The sequence below is a fragment of the Micromys minutus genome (assembly GCF_963924665.1).
Source record: "Micromys minutus genome assembly, chromosome: 17".
In the NCBI taxonomy this organism is placed as follows: Eukaryota; Metazoa; Chordata; class Mammalia; order Rodentia; family Muridae; genus Micromys; species Micromys minutus.
In genome coordinates this window covers 27864803-27878948 of record NC_137952.1, presented here as the reverse complement: position 1 = coordinate 27878948, position 14146 = coordinate 27864803, and the positions used below count along the sequence as shown (strand labels likewise).

Sequence of the window (14146 nt, the reverse complement as noted above, 5' to 3'; positions counted from 1 at the left end):
AGGCTAGCAGGCCTATGTTTTTGTCTTTCTCTGTGTATGTCCACCTTATTTTTTGAAACAAGGTCTCTCATTGAATCTGTGGCTAGATACTTCAGACTGGCTGGGCAGTGTGCCCCTGAGTTGGTTACTATTGCAACTTTTAATTTTTGTATTATTCTATGTGTATAAGTGTTTTTCTACATAGATGTAAGTACATCACGTGTGTGTCTGTTACCTGAGGTCAAAAGGTACACGGACAGACTCATATACCAGTTTAGTTAAAACAAGATTTCCACAGATCCAGATCTACTGTACAACACTGTGCTTGCATTTAACAATATTGTATCACACACTAAAAAACTGTAAGCATGTTGAATTTCCTTCTGAGTTATAGTTGAGTCATTTCACCTCAGATGGGGCTTATAATGTTTCAAAATTATAGATACACTGCTGTAAACAATTAACATAGAAAAGTAGTTGTGAAAATATCTGTTTGAGCCATTTATATAGAAATTATTTGGAATTTAGATCATTTAAGTTATGTACTTAGAATAAATCTTTTCTGCCTTCTTAGGAACGAATGATCACACACTTTGAAAGGTCAAAGATGGAGTAAGCAATGGGAAACTTCCGTAGAAGATGGCTTGTATTGGGAAGAGACTTGCATGTCAGTCTTCTGAACTGCTCCATGGGATAAAAGGAGGCAATCACATCTTGCTCTGTTCCTTGATCTTTGTGCATGGGAGCTGGGAAGAGGCATCAGCCAAGAAGAACGGTTGCTGAAAACACATTCATGGGATGAGAAAAATCTACAGGCTTCTTTACATCATTGACACCTTTCCCTCCCAAAACCCACCATGGCTGTTTTTGCAAGCTACATGTTGTCCCTGAACTTTCTATTCTGTTGTTTAATCTGTCAGACTAGGAAGTTTAAAGTTTATGAAAGGACTGTGTCATTTACACCATAGTCATCTCTAGGAGCAACTGCCTGTGATTTTTATTTATTTAGGAAGTTGTATTGGCAATGGGAGGAATTATTTTTTATTTTTGAATTTCCTGGAAGTCAAGATATCTTGCAGAAGTAGTTTGAGGGAAATAGGCCCTTTTGAGTTAAAGAACCATAGATCTATAAGTGACCAAAAGGGAGGGGGTTTGAGGGAGAGAATGTTACATGTGATTTAAAATCAAGTGCAATTTTGTTTACAAATTGTGTATATTAAAGATTTTTCTATTTCAGATGTGCTTTAAAGAGAAATATTAGCTTAACTCTTCTGACATCTGATATTATGACACATCCCATTGCTGGCAATGTGGTGCACACTCCAAAACTTTTAACTACCATTTAGTCAGCCTCCAAGGGCAGCATTGCAGACACAGGCAATGCTTGATTTGCCTTCATGCCATTCTTTGGGATTACACTAGATGCCAAGAGGCACTCTGTTTAAGTGCTATGGTTATTCACCCCGCAGGAGGGATTATCATGCTTCAGAGGGGAAGCTTATAGAGAGGGCACAGGTCCCGTTGCTTTACAAGCAGTTATTCTTGCATGACGTGGTATGGAGGCCCAGACTGCTGCTCTTTTTTTTTTTTAAGATTGATGGTTCTAGTATCTGGTGTTGGCTTAGAAACTGCTTATAACATCATCAGGTGATGGGAGTCACTTGAAGCACTGTATTTCAGTTTTAATGGTTTTATCCAGTTTTCCCTTCCCTAAATTTTTGTTCTACATGAAAAGTTCATGCCACTTTTTAATATAAAAATTTTAACAAAACTAGTGTCTTTCTTGTTTATTTCAAATTTTCTCTGCACACTCTTCTTTCAGACCCCAGTGGAGACTTTCTTTCCATGGCTTTTACTAACCTACACTGTTCTGGTTTGCTTTCATTGCTGTAAACACCATGACCAAAAGTAACTTGGAAAGGAAAGGGTTTACTTCAGGTCCTACCATAATCCATCATTGAGAAAAGCCTAGGCAGGAACTGAGGAAGAGGCTATGGCGAAACACTGCTTTTCTTTTCTTTTTATTTTTTTTTATACTACCCATAACAACCTGCCCAGGAGTGCCAATAGGCTGGGCTTTCCCACATCAATTATTAATCAAGAAAATGCTCCCAAAGACTTGCCTACAGTCTAATCTGATAGAGATATTTCTTTTAGCTGAATTTTCCTCTTCCCAGGTAACCCTAGCTTGTGTCAGCTTGACAAAGAGCTAACCAGCACACCATAGTAAAATGTTAATAGCGTTTAGGAGACATCTTTCTACAGCTTTTTGCAATGGTGGCTTTTTTGAACTCTACCTTAGGCAGTACCCTTAAAGAACAATAATGGGAAATGAGGTATATTTTGAAACTAATTCATTATAGTGGCTGGTGGCATCATGTGTGCTGTTGCAGGTAAAACTTAGCAGATGGAATAATTACTACAGTGCAGCAGGGTTGTGGGTCGTGTGGTTTTTAGAGAGCTTCGATGTCAACTGGAGACTTAGGAAAAAGAAATCTGTTAAAAGCAGTACCCTAATATATAGTTTTATAGACTTGGATCTGACGCTATGCTATTGGGATTGGTTTATTATTTATTGGTTATAATGTGATTTAAGGACAGACCATATCAGGAAGGTAATTTGGTTGAGTGGTGTTGATCTATTTCTTTCTTATAATTTAATATTGTTCTTGGTCCTTGTACCTTGAACTTAAAAGTATTAGACCATTTCCTAACATAATAGTTGGCATTCTAAAATTTCAAGAAAAGACTTAATTAGAAATTGTGTTTCTAATCATTTGACAGTTTACTTCCATTTGACTATCAGAACATTGGTTGATAAAGATAGGACAAGCAGTGCTCCTAACATGAGAAAAACTGATCCTGTATAAAAAGTTGTCTGGATGTCATAGCATACCTACCCTTTTAGAGTTTTGCATTAAACTCAAATGCTCAAATTTATGCCACAACTGATACTTTGCTATAGACCATGTGTACAACTTAAATTGAGTGGGTTTTTAATTCTCCAAGTAGAATAAAGTTGCCCTTAAGAGCTGTTACTTGCTTTCCTAAAATGATTATTAGGACATAAGACACAGGATGGGAGAATCAAGTTACTACGACTTTGATCACCAGTTTCAAATCCCTCCTGAAGGTTAGTGATTAGACTCTCAGGCATGTATATCCTGTGGCTAGAGGCACTGAAGCAAGGATAGCCTTGAATGTCATTCAACACAACTTTGTAACTCAACTTTGTAATTTTCAAGTATAAACTCTACATCACTACATTGTATCCAGTGTCAAAAGGCTGGGCCTGCGCTCTTGCACTTGAAATGTGATCTCAGTGATCAGTACTATCAGCCATACCCAGAAATATATTCAACGGGCTCAGTTGAGGATCCTGTTCTGGTCCTATTGAATCTTATGTACATTTTAGTAGTGTGTCCAAGTGATTTATAAGTACAATAAGCAATGGCCCAGAAGCATGGGGATCTGATTTTGGATTCATGGTATCCACGTGACAAAGCTGGTGCCCTTGCACTGAAACTGGGCACAGGTGGTTCCCTGGGGCACGGGCTAGCCAGGCTAACTGTGAAATAGGTGGATGTGTCTCAGAAACAAGAGCAAACAAAAACACCCCTTTCTCATAAATTATGAAGTGGAAACTAGTGAGGAAGACATCTGACCTCTGGTTGAAAACGTTGGTCAGTGACAGTGGCTCACCAGAAGTGTTAATCAAACAAGACATTTTCATTCATGTATCTAATCTTTGGGTAAGCTGCTCTAGAATTTATCTTGCAGGTGTGTTCTGAGGTTGCTTCCAAGCATCCTCCAGTACATACATAATACAGTCCTATATGCAATCCCTAAAGGATTATACTGGGACTAAGAAACATTAGCCTTTGTGTGTGTGTGTGTGTGTGTGTGTGTGTGTTCAAGTGTACAAACTCACCTTGAGTTCATACTAAAGTGAGTAAAGTTGGAATGAGGCCCAAGGCTGCATTTTTCAGAAGTTGCTTGTCTAGGTACTAGGAGAGAACCACTGGTCTACAGCTTTAACAATGTAAACCTAAGGTATAACCAAGAATTAGTTGAAATACAGTAATGATACTGAAGCAATCTATTGACTGGCTAGAGTGTGTCAGACTTGCTAGATGTTCACAATTTTAATGGGTCTTACTCTGAAAAAGGTTATGTAGAATATGAAAGTAAGGCCTGCAACAATCCATTTCCAGAAGGAAAAAAAAAAAAAAAAGAAAAGCCACCAAATTTCCTAAGTGGCATATCTCCAAGCAGAAGTTCTTTTTTCCTCTGTGGTTGGGTGGGCTGGTTTTTACAGAGCCTCAAGTAAAAATAGTCACTCGCTATGTGACTGAAAATACCTCTGAACTTCCTGAGTGCTGGGATATCTGGAGTATACCACCTCTCCTGGTGAGCTACTTCTGGTGAACCCAGTGAGCTAGATTCCTATTACGCACACGAGGACTGCCTAGGACAACCCTATGATTAAAATTGTTTCCCTCCTTCCACCACAAACACCAAGGGACTCTGAGCAGCTTGTAAGGATGAGAACTCGTGGCGGGGGGCGGGGCTTCTGCGGCGGAAGGGGCGGGCTTAAGGCAGCAGGAAGTCCGGCAGCGAGGATGGAGGTGTTGCTGAAGGCTCTGTAGCAGGGGTCCCTGTTGGGATCCGGGTCTTCCCTGTTTTCCGGCCGCAGGCTCCTCCCAGCAGCAGGGGCGGGACGGCTGCGGCGAAGCTCCCGCAGCCATGCATGACGCTTTCGAGCCGGTGCCGATCCTGGAAAAGCTTCCCCTGCAGATTGACTGCCTGGCTGCCTGGGGTGAGCTGCAGGGCCTCGGGCCAGGGAGGTGGTGGTCCCTCGCGCCAAGCTGGAGAGAGGCAAGGCGTCTGACTGTGGGTGGGCTGCGGACGCAGGCTGCCAGAGAGGGCAGGGACATGGCAGAACTGTCCACCCGGGACGGCTGGCGCGACCGCTAAAGGACAGTCCATTTGTGGACGCTCCGCTCTCTCTTGTGTGCTGTGCAGTTGAAGTCTGAGCTCGCTTTATTGTTTATGCTCTGTTGGGGCCCATTTTGGTTCCCAAGAAATCTTAAGTGGAAAGGGCAAAGCCTGCCAAGTACCTCAACTTGTTAAATGATTGTTGTGTTCTCTAGGTGAAAGACAAGTTAGCATCAGAACATTTAGTGTTCACTTAGTTTATTCTTCTTTTTAGTAGGTAGCTCACATACTCACTCTAAGTGATTGACTACCTTATGTTGTGAGGTGCCCAAATTACCTGACTGAAGGGGAAAAGCACCAGACTGCTGTGAAACCTGATCCATACGACCTTGTATACTTTTTCTTGGCATTGATTAATACAGAAAGCGAGGTCAGCATCCTTCCTGTGTACACTGGAGTTCAAGAATGTAAATCTTGGCTCTCGGGCTACATTGAGTGCTTTTTCCACAAATCGTTATTATCCATAACAACCCCCAAAGGCTAAGTCAAAATAATTCAGTCTTTTCTATTAATGTCCATGACCTAGACATCAAGGGCCCACACAAAGGTAAAGTTCGGAATCTTTCCATAGAGTTTGCACTGAGAAAGGTACCATGATGGACCGACCATGTGGAAATGTTGATGGCGACCATCTATTGATAGCATTACCCAGCCATCCTTGCAGGTTCTTTGTAGACTCTTCAGAAGGATTCAGATCTTTGTTTTACTCTGTGCACTTCCTCTTTGAGCAGCCCCTAACCTCTGTAAACTAACACCTCCACTGTAAATTGATATAGCCCTTTGGATTAGGGAGAGAATAGAACCCAGCTTCCTACAGACATCTCAAGAAAACCTCATTTCCTGGAGGAGAGCTCTCTCAGTAGAAAAGAATACATGGAGGGATTCTCCTTTGTCTCATCAAATGTGTATTAGATGCCTACCTGTACCAGTTTCTCCACCACGGACAGGAATGCAAGGATGGATGAGAAATGGTATCTGGGTACCGAGAACACTGTGGGCAACAAAAGCATGAGGACAGGTTGTGACTCCAGATACATGACACCAGACATATATGCTACTTATTTTCAACACACAGGGCACGTATTCAGTTCAGTCTAAGACATCCATCCAAGCAAGATGAAAGCAGCTGCTCGCCACAGGCTTGCCGTAGCTTGTCACACTCATTGACTCTGTCCTCTGAGAGTGACATTGACTCCATCCACATTGTCAGAGTAAAGAGTCCACTTAGCTGAGCTTCTCAAGACCAGCTTTGAAAGGATAAGGAGCTCTGACCCCTCACCAGACAGAAGAAGTGCCGTCTCCTAGGTTACTAAGTCTCTGTTGGAGTACAGGAAGGTTGTTTACTTTCAGGCTTTAGATAATAATTATTGCTGCTTTAACACTAGCAATTATTGCTACTTCTAGTCACTGCCCCTCTTGTGTGTGTCGGTCTGTGTATGTTACCTGGGAAGCTCACCTAGTGATCAGAACATGAGAAAACAGACAAAATTTAAGCTGGGAGGCTGGCATAATCCATCTCTTTTCTGGGCAATGGAAATGAGGACGTTGATGGTCTCCCTGAATTCCAGTTATGTAATCCAGCTGCCCCTTTAGCATTAGGATGTTAATAGCATGACCCTAACAGAGACAATTAAAAAAAAAAAAACAGAAATATTATGGGAATATTTTTTGTTTTAATCCCAGGTGTGTGATATGGGGTTGCTTCAGAGTGTCCACTGCGACTGACTATGACTTGCCTTGTGCAGGGGTGTGGTTTTTGCCTTTGGTTCTGCAGTTGTGTGACATTCGGAATTCTGGGGACTTTTCAGAGGGTAGATAAATGCTAGGGCCCCAAGAGGCAGGGTGGACTGTTGTTTGGTGATTGATAGCTTTCTGTCTCAGTTTGTTAAGTAGTAGTTGCTAGCAAAGAAGAAAGAAGAAGAAACAAGATATCCTGAAGGCAAAGATCAAACTTGCCTGGAGGAACTCCATTCCTCAAGCAGCAGGAAGTAGTCTATTGAAGATAATGTTACCTCTTTTCCTTTCTATCTTTTTTCCCTCCTGTCTAGTGTGAGTGGGTTGAAAGGGTGGAAGAAAAAGGGTAGGAAAAAGGTGGAAGAGAGAAGAACCCACCAAGTAGTAAAAGACAAGCTACCCACCCCCCCCCCCCCATTGCCCTAAACTGAATTTTAAACTATGAAGCCAAGGACATTTCCTATCTGCCAATGTCGCTAGCCTAAAATAGCTTTGCTTGGCAGCCTAGACTGGTTTAAACTCACTGAAGTACTCCTGCCTTAGTGGTCCCATTGCTGGGGTTATAGGCACAAACTACCATGTCTGGCAAAATAGTATTTTTTCTTTGTTTCATTTTCTGACCTCTTCCTCCTTTCTGCTGCTCCCCTCCCCCAACACACACACTGAGAATTTAACTCAGGGTTTATATGTATCACACTAGGAAGTACTCTGCTACTAAGCCACAATTTCGTCCTCCTCAGATAGCGAAGTTAAAGAAATAGGGTTTTAACAAAAGCTAATTACCTTTCTTTGGGCTCATTTCTAGAGGAATGGCTTCTTGTTGGAACCAAGCAAGGGCATCTTCTTCTCTACAGGATTCGGAAGGATGTGGGTGAGTCTCAAACTGAGCAACAGCTGGCTTGTGATGTGAAGGAAAGCTTCACTAGTTAGCTTTGCTAGTTAGCTGGTGTATGGGTATGAAAACAGATTCTTGGTCATAAGGGGGCAACTAGGAGGGAGGGCTGTGGGGAAATAGGAAGAAACATGAGAATCTCCTGGGATCTGTTTTAATAAACAGTTTCCTAGCCTCCTCTGGTAGGTAGATCTGAATTCCAGCCTCTGAGAATTCTTAGTGAGGTGATTTCTTATATTTCTGATGGGAATAAGAATCATATATAAATGCTATAAAAGAACAGTAGCCGTTGATGTGGTTCGCACTGACTTATGAGGATAGGTTAGGAAGAGCGGATCTGGTTTGTGCCCAGTTTTACTTCTTGGCCATGTGCCTGGTGAGACCTTTCTGATCCTAGCATTGTCTTTTGTAAACTTGGACAAAGTCGTTGGAAGCACGTAAAGCAATAGTAGGTTCGAAAAGCCTTTAAAAATGAAAATTCTTATTGTGATTTTATCCGTAATAATGTAGAATAATAACTAAAGTATTTGAAATATACTCCGTTAAAGACTATCCCATTTTCTGGTTTTATGTCTGTACTTTTCCTTATGGAAACTAGATGTTTGGGAGGCCAAAGGGCGCCTGATGGCAGAATGTGTCATGCAGCCATGTGTGTGTGTGTGTGTGTGTGTGTCTTCATGTGTGTCTGTAGCTATGTATACATGCGTACATACCTGATCTCCTAGAGCTGGAGTTGTAGGTGGTTGTCAGCTGGCAGACATGGATGCTAAGTAAACTCAAGCCCTCTGCAAGAGTAGCAAGTTCTCTGAACCATGGGCCATCTCTCCAGCCCCAGCAAGTACATCCTTTTTAACCTACTCTCTATTTCCTTAGTAACTTAGGTTAAGAGTAAAACAGTCTTTCAAGCCAGGTGCGGTGACTTCATGCCTCAAACTGCAGCATGTAGAAAGCTGAGGCAGGAGGATTGCTGCAAATTCAAGACTAGCCTGAAGTACAGGGTTAGTGTCAGGTATGCAGGCCTGTGGCTATTTCAGGAAAACGTGTGTATTTTGTTGAGGTATGAGATGCACTGGCTGATTTTTTTTTTCAGGCATATTAAGTTTTGCATGAAAGACTAAATTTTCAGACCCCTTCGGATACTGAGTAAAATTTTATTGTATTTTGCTTTGTTTTTTTGTTTGTTTGTTTTTGAGACAGTCTTACTATGTAACCCTTGCTGTCCTGAATTCACTTTGTAGACCAGGTTGGCCTCAAACTCACAGACATAAACCTGCCTCTCAAGTGCTGAGTTTTTGGTTTTTGTTTTGCTTTGTTTTGTTTTAATGAAGTCACTTCAGAGGATCACAGCTGGAAGTCTGGCAGCATCGGCCATAAGTTAGAAAGCTCGAGCTTCCAACAGAAAATGAGAGTTGTAGCCAGCCGATGTCTACACTCCAAGCTTGCTGCCTTCTCAGACCTTACGTTATCTTTGAACTCGCCCAGTATTTATCTGATCATAGTTAGTGCTGTTCCAAAGGCTTTCCCATACTGCATGCTTGCAGCTTCTACTTGAGAAGGAAAAGTGAAGCAGGAGGCAGATGGCAACATGGGGAATTTGGGCAGAGGATGGAACACTTAGGAGGATGAGTGGGTGCAAAGGTGACTTCAGGCAGATGTGCCTTGGATGAGGCATGACTACAGGCAGCTGCAGGAACATCCAGGAAAGATGTGTTGGGGACACATATCACTCCTTCCTGTCACAAGGCAGTTGCCAAGAGGAGTGGCTAAGAGATCTTAAGGTTCTGCTTTCAAGCTCTCTAGCACTGAACCAGGGTTGCTTTAATGGCCCTCACCAGCTTGGCCATTAATGCTTTAATGGCCGAAACCTGCTCTGGGCATCCAGATAGCTACCACTCCTCTTCTTAAAGTGAACCGACTTCCCATCTACTGTCTTTTGAAAAAACCTGGAGGGTCCCTCTCCACAAATGTCCAGACATATATAGGGAACTCATTGTCTAGCTTTCCCTTGACACAGAGTAGCCTCAAACTCTTCAATTCACACTGGAATGGCCAACTAGCATATAGCTCTGGATCACAGCCTCAATGGAGCACAAAAAACAGGCCTGACCAAGTTCTGGAGACCCTGAGATCCTTAAAGATTTTTCCATGAGGTTGGGGATGACAGTAATGAATGTGTTGTTAAATATTCTGGACTGGAATGTGCTATTATGTAGCAATTTGTGACTTGTTGAAACTATTGTAACAATGAAAAGTTCATTGGTATGTCTGAGGCTGAGTTCCCATTCAAAGAAACCCCCTTCATCAAGTTTTGGTATATTATCAACAAGGCCCTGTTTCACAAATCCAAGGAGACCGTCCCAAGACAAACAAACCAATCAATGAGGGGCCAGTGAGATGGTCCAGTGGGTGAAGTGTTTGTCTGATTACCTAAAGTCAGTCCTTGGAACCTGTGTAACGGGAGGAGAGAACTGACTCCACAAAGCTGGCCTCTGCCGTGACGTGTGTATTCCTGCCTCCAGTAATAAAATAATAATTGGAAAAAGTAAAAACTCATTTGGCAGTTCATGCTATAATCCCTATATTCAAGAGGCTGAGGCAGGAAGATTACAGTGAGTTCAAGGGCAGCCTAGGCTATGTAGTAAAATCTAGCCCCTCCCCTGCCCCCATCAGGCTATAGAATAAGACTTTTTCTTAGAAAATATGGAAATAGCAATACCAGCTCTTTGGGGTCAGTTGTGAGGTGATACAAAATACAGAGTAAATCAACCCAGCACTTTGTGTCTAGTCTCTGCCTCATAGTAGCTGTTATTATTATTATAATTGCTCTCATTTTGGTCAGTAACTTGTACAGCTAAGTGTGTTTTCCCCAGCAGTTCGGGGCCCCTGTGTTTTTGTGGTGTTGACTCTCTTCCGCTTTTTTATAACAGTGCCAGCAGATGTAGCCTCACCTGAAAGTGGCAGTAAGTGTAGATGCATCCCCCTGCTCTAGCTTGGAGATGGTACTGTTTGCTCTGTCCTCATGGTGCAGGATGTCTCGCTGCTGGGGTAGTTCTAGGTGCAAGTAGACTTTGTGCTGGGTCTCAGGGCTTGGGCTGTCATGTTTGACTACCACGCTTTACCCTCTTCCTGTGAAGTACTTGGCCAAGGTATTTTCTAGGGTAAGATCTTCAGACTCCAGGTACCTTGCTGCATTGGGAAACATTGTGTGATCTTTTCTGCTGACTCCAAAGGTGCTTGAAACCCTCTGCTGTAACACTGGAGTTGAAAGCTACCTACAGTGCTCTGTAAAGAGAGCTGCCTGTTTCAGACCTCTGACTTGTAGTCTTTTAGGTGTTTAAAAAGATTTATCAGAAGTGCATATGATGTCACATTTGTGTTGTTAATAGATGTTTCTCTGTGTTCGGGACTACAGAGGTTTGTTTGTTTTCTATAGGTTGTAACAGGTTTGAGGTAACACTAGAGAAGTCCAATAAGAACTTTTCCAAAAAGATCCAACAGGTAAGTGGCCATGAGTATTGCTATAAGAATGTTTGGCTCCCGTGAGGCCCTGCTGTGTTAGTCTGGTTTTCAGTACTGTAATGCAGTAGCTGGAGCAGGCTACTTTAGGAAGAAGAGATTGACTGAGCTCACAATTCTAGAAATTCAAGACTATGGTGCTGCCAGCATTTCAGCCATAGCGGAGGCCTTATGACAGGACACATGCAACAAGGAAAGGTCACAGTGTCAAACAGGAAGCCAAAGATGATTCTGAAAGAGACTTGACCTGTTTTAACAACCTAAGAACTAACTGAAGAATCCCATGAACACTAACTCACTAGGCTAATGACATATCTCCAGTGACCTTCATTCAGACTTCCCACCAGTCCTCATCCCTAAATATCAATAGCAGGGCCAGGCTCCCAACAAATGCATCAGCTATTGAGGTACTGAAGCCTCATCCAAAGCTAGAACTTGATAATGTTATTTGATTCTGAATTCTTGTCTTTTCACCCTTTATCTAGGGAATCTCTGCCCATGGTCAAGTACCTAAATCCTCTGTCACAAGCAGAAACCATGGTTACACATAAATATGATTCAAGTGTCTGTAACCAGTACAGACCCTTTAGTCTAATTTAATCTTCTTGTTAAGTGAACTTTTGTTATACCTTACCAGAAATGTTTAATTGAGTCTAATGATTTTCTATTTTCCAGATCCATGTGGTTTCCCAGTTTAAGATTCTAGTCAGCTTGTTAGGTAAGGAAAGGGGCTACATCTGTGTTTCATGTGTTAATTTAACAGTAGTTTATAATGAGCTGGTATCTTCTAACCAGATACAGCAGGGCACATGGGTAATAAAGGCAGCATCTGCCATGACCTTGAGCTCTGTTCTTCAAGAGTCTCTATTCCGGGATCATCTTGCCAAAATTTATAAAGTACATGGTGATGCAAATGTTGACAGCGCTGTGGGATCTGAGGAGTGGGAAGGGCTGGCGCTCTTTCCACAGGAAGAGAGAAGTAGGCAGAAGTTCCCTGACTGGCAAGGAACAACTTAAGCGAGACCGTCATGTAGGTGTTCCTTGTGGTAAAGAGTGACCCAGAATTAATCAAGAGGCAGATGGGTCCAGAATTGTTAGAGCCCTCACTTGCAAAGCCATAATTCTGTACAAGGCAGCCACAGAGGCTGAAGACTAGAAACTCAGCTGAGGCCCTGTGCTATTTATACAGAGGCTTAACCAGCAGAATCACTTTAAACTTAGTTCCTGGGTCTAGAGTTAAACGACTATGCACTAAATCTTCATAGGAAGCAGCTCTAGTTTAGATGGCCTGGTAGTCCTTCTGCCCAGTTTTGGTTACCTGTGGTCAACTGGGAATGAAAGAGGGCTGGCAGAAAGACATTCTGAGAGACTGCACTCAGCGCTGGTGCTGTTTGGTTTTAATCGTGTATTGTTGGTTGTTTTTAGTCTTTTACTGTGCCAAATTAAGCTTTATCAAAGGCTAGATAAATACCAGAGTAATACAGGGTCTGGTGCTCTCCTGATTTGGGCACTGACTGGTGTCTCAGAACTGAGTGGTTCGTGGGAGACCACTGCATTACTTTGTTAGTCTTGCTTAAGCAGAAATCCTTGCCATGGTTTATACTATGGCAAGATTCTCCAGAGAGAATTTCTTGTTTCTAATTGGTGCTTCCTAGCATGTGTGGCTCAGAAAGTGATTTCCTGGGTAAATATGCTGACTTGCTTCCTCGCCTGAGAAGGACAAGCACAGAAGGGCTAAAGTGAGCACTCCGTTACCGAAGTCAGCACAGGCGTGAGGGACAGAGCCCCTGCGGCTGAAGGGTGGGTTGTTGTTCCTAAAACTGGAGGTGCATTCTCACCCAGGTTCTACAGTTCTCTGCCTGTAGATGTTACACAGTTCTTCTTTTCATTTTATCATAGAGCCTTTGTTAGAGATTGGCTTAGTGACATTGTACTTCCTCCCAAACAGAAAACAACATTTATGTCCATGACCTACTGACATTTCAACAAATCACTACAGTTTCAAAGGCCAAGGGAGCATCACTGTTCACCTGTGACCTCCAGGTGAGTGTGCTTGAGGGGAACTCTGGCTTTGTGACTCTAGCATCACCATGTTCCTACTACTCTGTGGGAGAAGGACTCTGACATCCAAACCCCGCAACCTTCAGAAAGAGTATTTTGCTTTGGACCTTATTAGATGAGGTAAGAGATGTAAGCTTTGCATTCCCCATGCGCCAGGTGTCTGTGTGTCAGGAGACTAGCTAGAGGGAAAGACGCTTGTCAGACAAACAGTAGGAAGCAAGACCTTTAACAGTATCACAAACTTGGTTGTGGTATTAAATTGATTCGTTCTAAGCAGATTACCATGGTTTTTGTCATTAGGGAGTTTTCATTGTTCAAAAAAAAAAAAAACATCTTGTTTCCGCCAATTCTTCATCCTTCTGTTCTTTTGGCTCCCCAGCCTCTTCGCAGCTGGGGTCACTGTTAGCTTTGGCAGCTCCTTTCCACTCTTTATTGCTTTGTACTTGTGGGTTTTTTTTGTTTTTTTTTTTTTGTTTTTCAATTCTTCCTAAAGATTACAAGTGGGTCCATTGTCACAAACTCATGACAGCCATGGGCAAGAAACACTTAAGGAAAAGGTAGTTGGGGGAGATAGCACAGTTATGGAGTGGGAAATCTACTCTGCGTTTTGTTTCTGAATTGGGAATATTCATGTGGAGAAGTAATCCTGAACCAGATGTGTCTAAGTATTTGACAGAGTGGTGTTCTTCCGCCCAGCTTTGGCAGTGGGGCTTGCAGATTCCCATTAAGTTGAGGTAGGGACTAGCTGGTCCGTTGTGCCATGGAGTCCTTGAATCCTCATTGGCTCGGTGTCTCTCCTCAGCACACTGAGACAGGTGAGGAGGTGTTGCGGATGTGCGTGGCAGTGAGGAAGAAGCTGCAGCTGTACTTCTGGAAGGACAGAGAATTCCATGAACTGCAGGTAAAGTCCACTTGCCTGCTGTGTGGGCAGGGTAGGAGCTGGTACTGTAGCTAGCATAGAGCATC

At 42.7% G+C, this 14146-nt stretch overlaps 2 protein-coding genes across 5 annotated transcripts in view; both read left to right on the top strand.

Moving 5' to 3' along the window:
* The window catches only part of TMEM87A (transmembrane protein 87A), a 40091-nt gene extending 38347 nt beyond the window's left edge, over positions 1–1744 (top strand). For both annotated transcript variants that reach the window (XM_080931478.1, XM_080931477.1), the window contains exon 20: positions 554–1744. In XM_080931478.1, the coding sequence (XP_080787604.1) occupies positions 554–595 (42 nt within the window). In that variant the 3' untranslated portion in view covers positions 596–1744. The remainder of the gene's footprint in view (positions 1–553) is intronic.
* A 2851-nt stretch (positions 1745–4595) lies between these two features.
* The window catches only part of VPS39 (VPS39 subunit of HOPS complex), a 32789-nt gene continuing 23238 nt past the window's right edge, over positions 4596–14146 (top strand). Inside the window, exons 1-7 of one of the 3 annotated variants that reach the window (XM_080931658.1) lie at positions 4596–4798; positions 7517–7582; positions 10531–10563; positions 11037–11101; positions 11795–11837; positions 13068–13162; positions 13983–14081. In XM_080931658.1, coding sequence (XP_080787784.1) covers positions 4726–4798; positions 7517–7582; positions 10531–10563; positions 11037–11101; positions 11795–11837; positions 13068–13162; positions 13983–14081 — 474 coding nt within the window. In that variant the 5' untranslated portion in view covers positions 4596–4725. The remainder of the gene's footprint in view (positions 4799–7516; positions 7583–10530; positions 10564–11036; positions 11102–11794; positions 11838–13067; positions 13163–13982; positions 14082–14146) is intronic. The other 2 variants (XM_080931659.1, XM_080931660.1) reach the window with 2 other exon arrangements.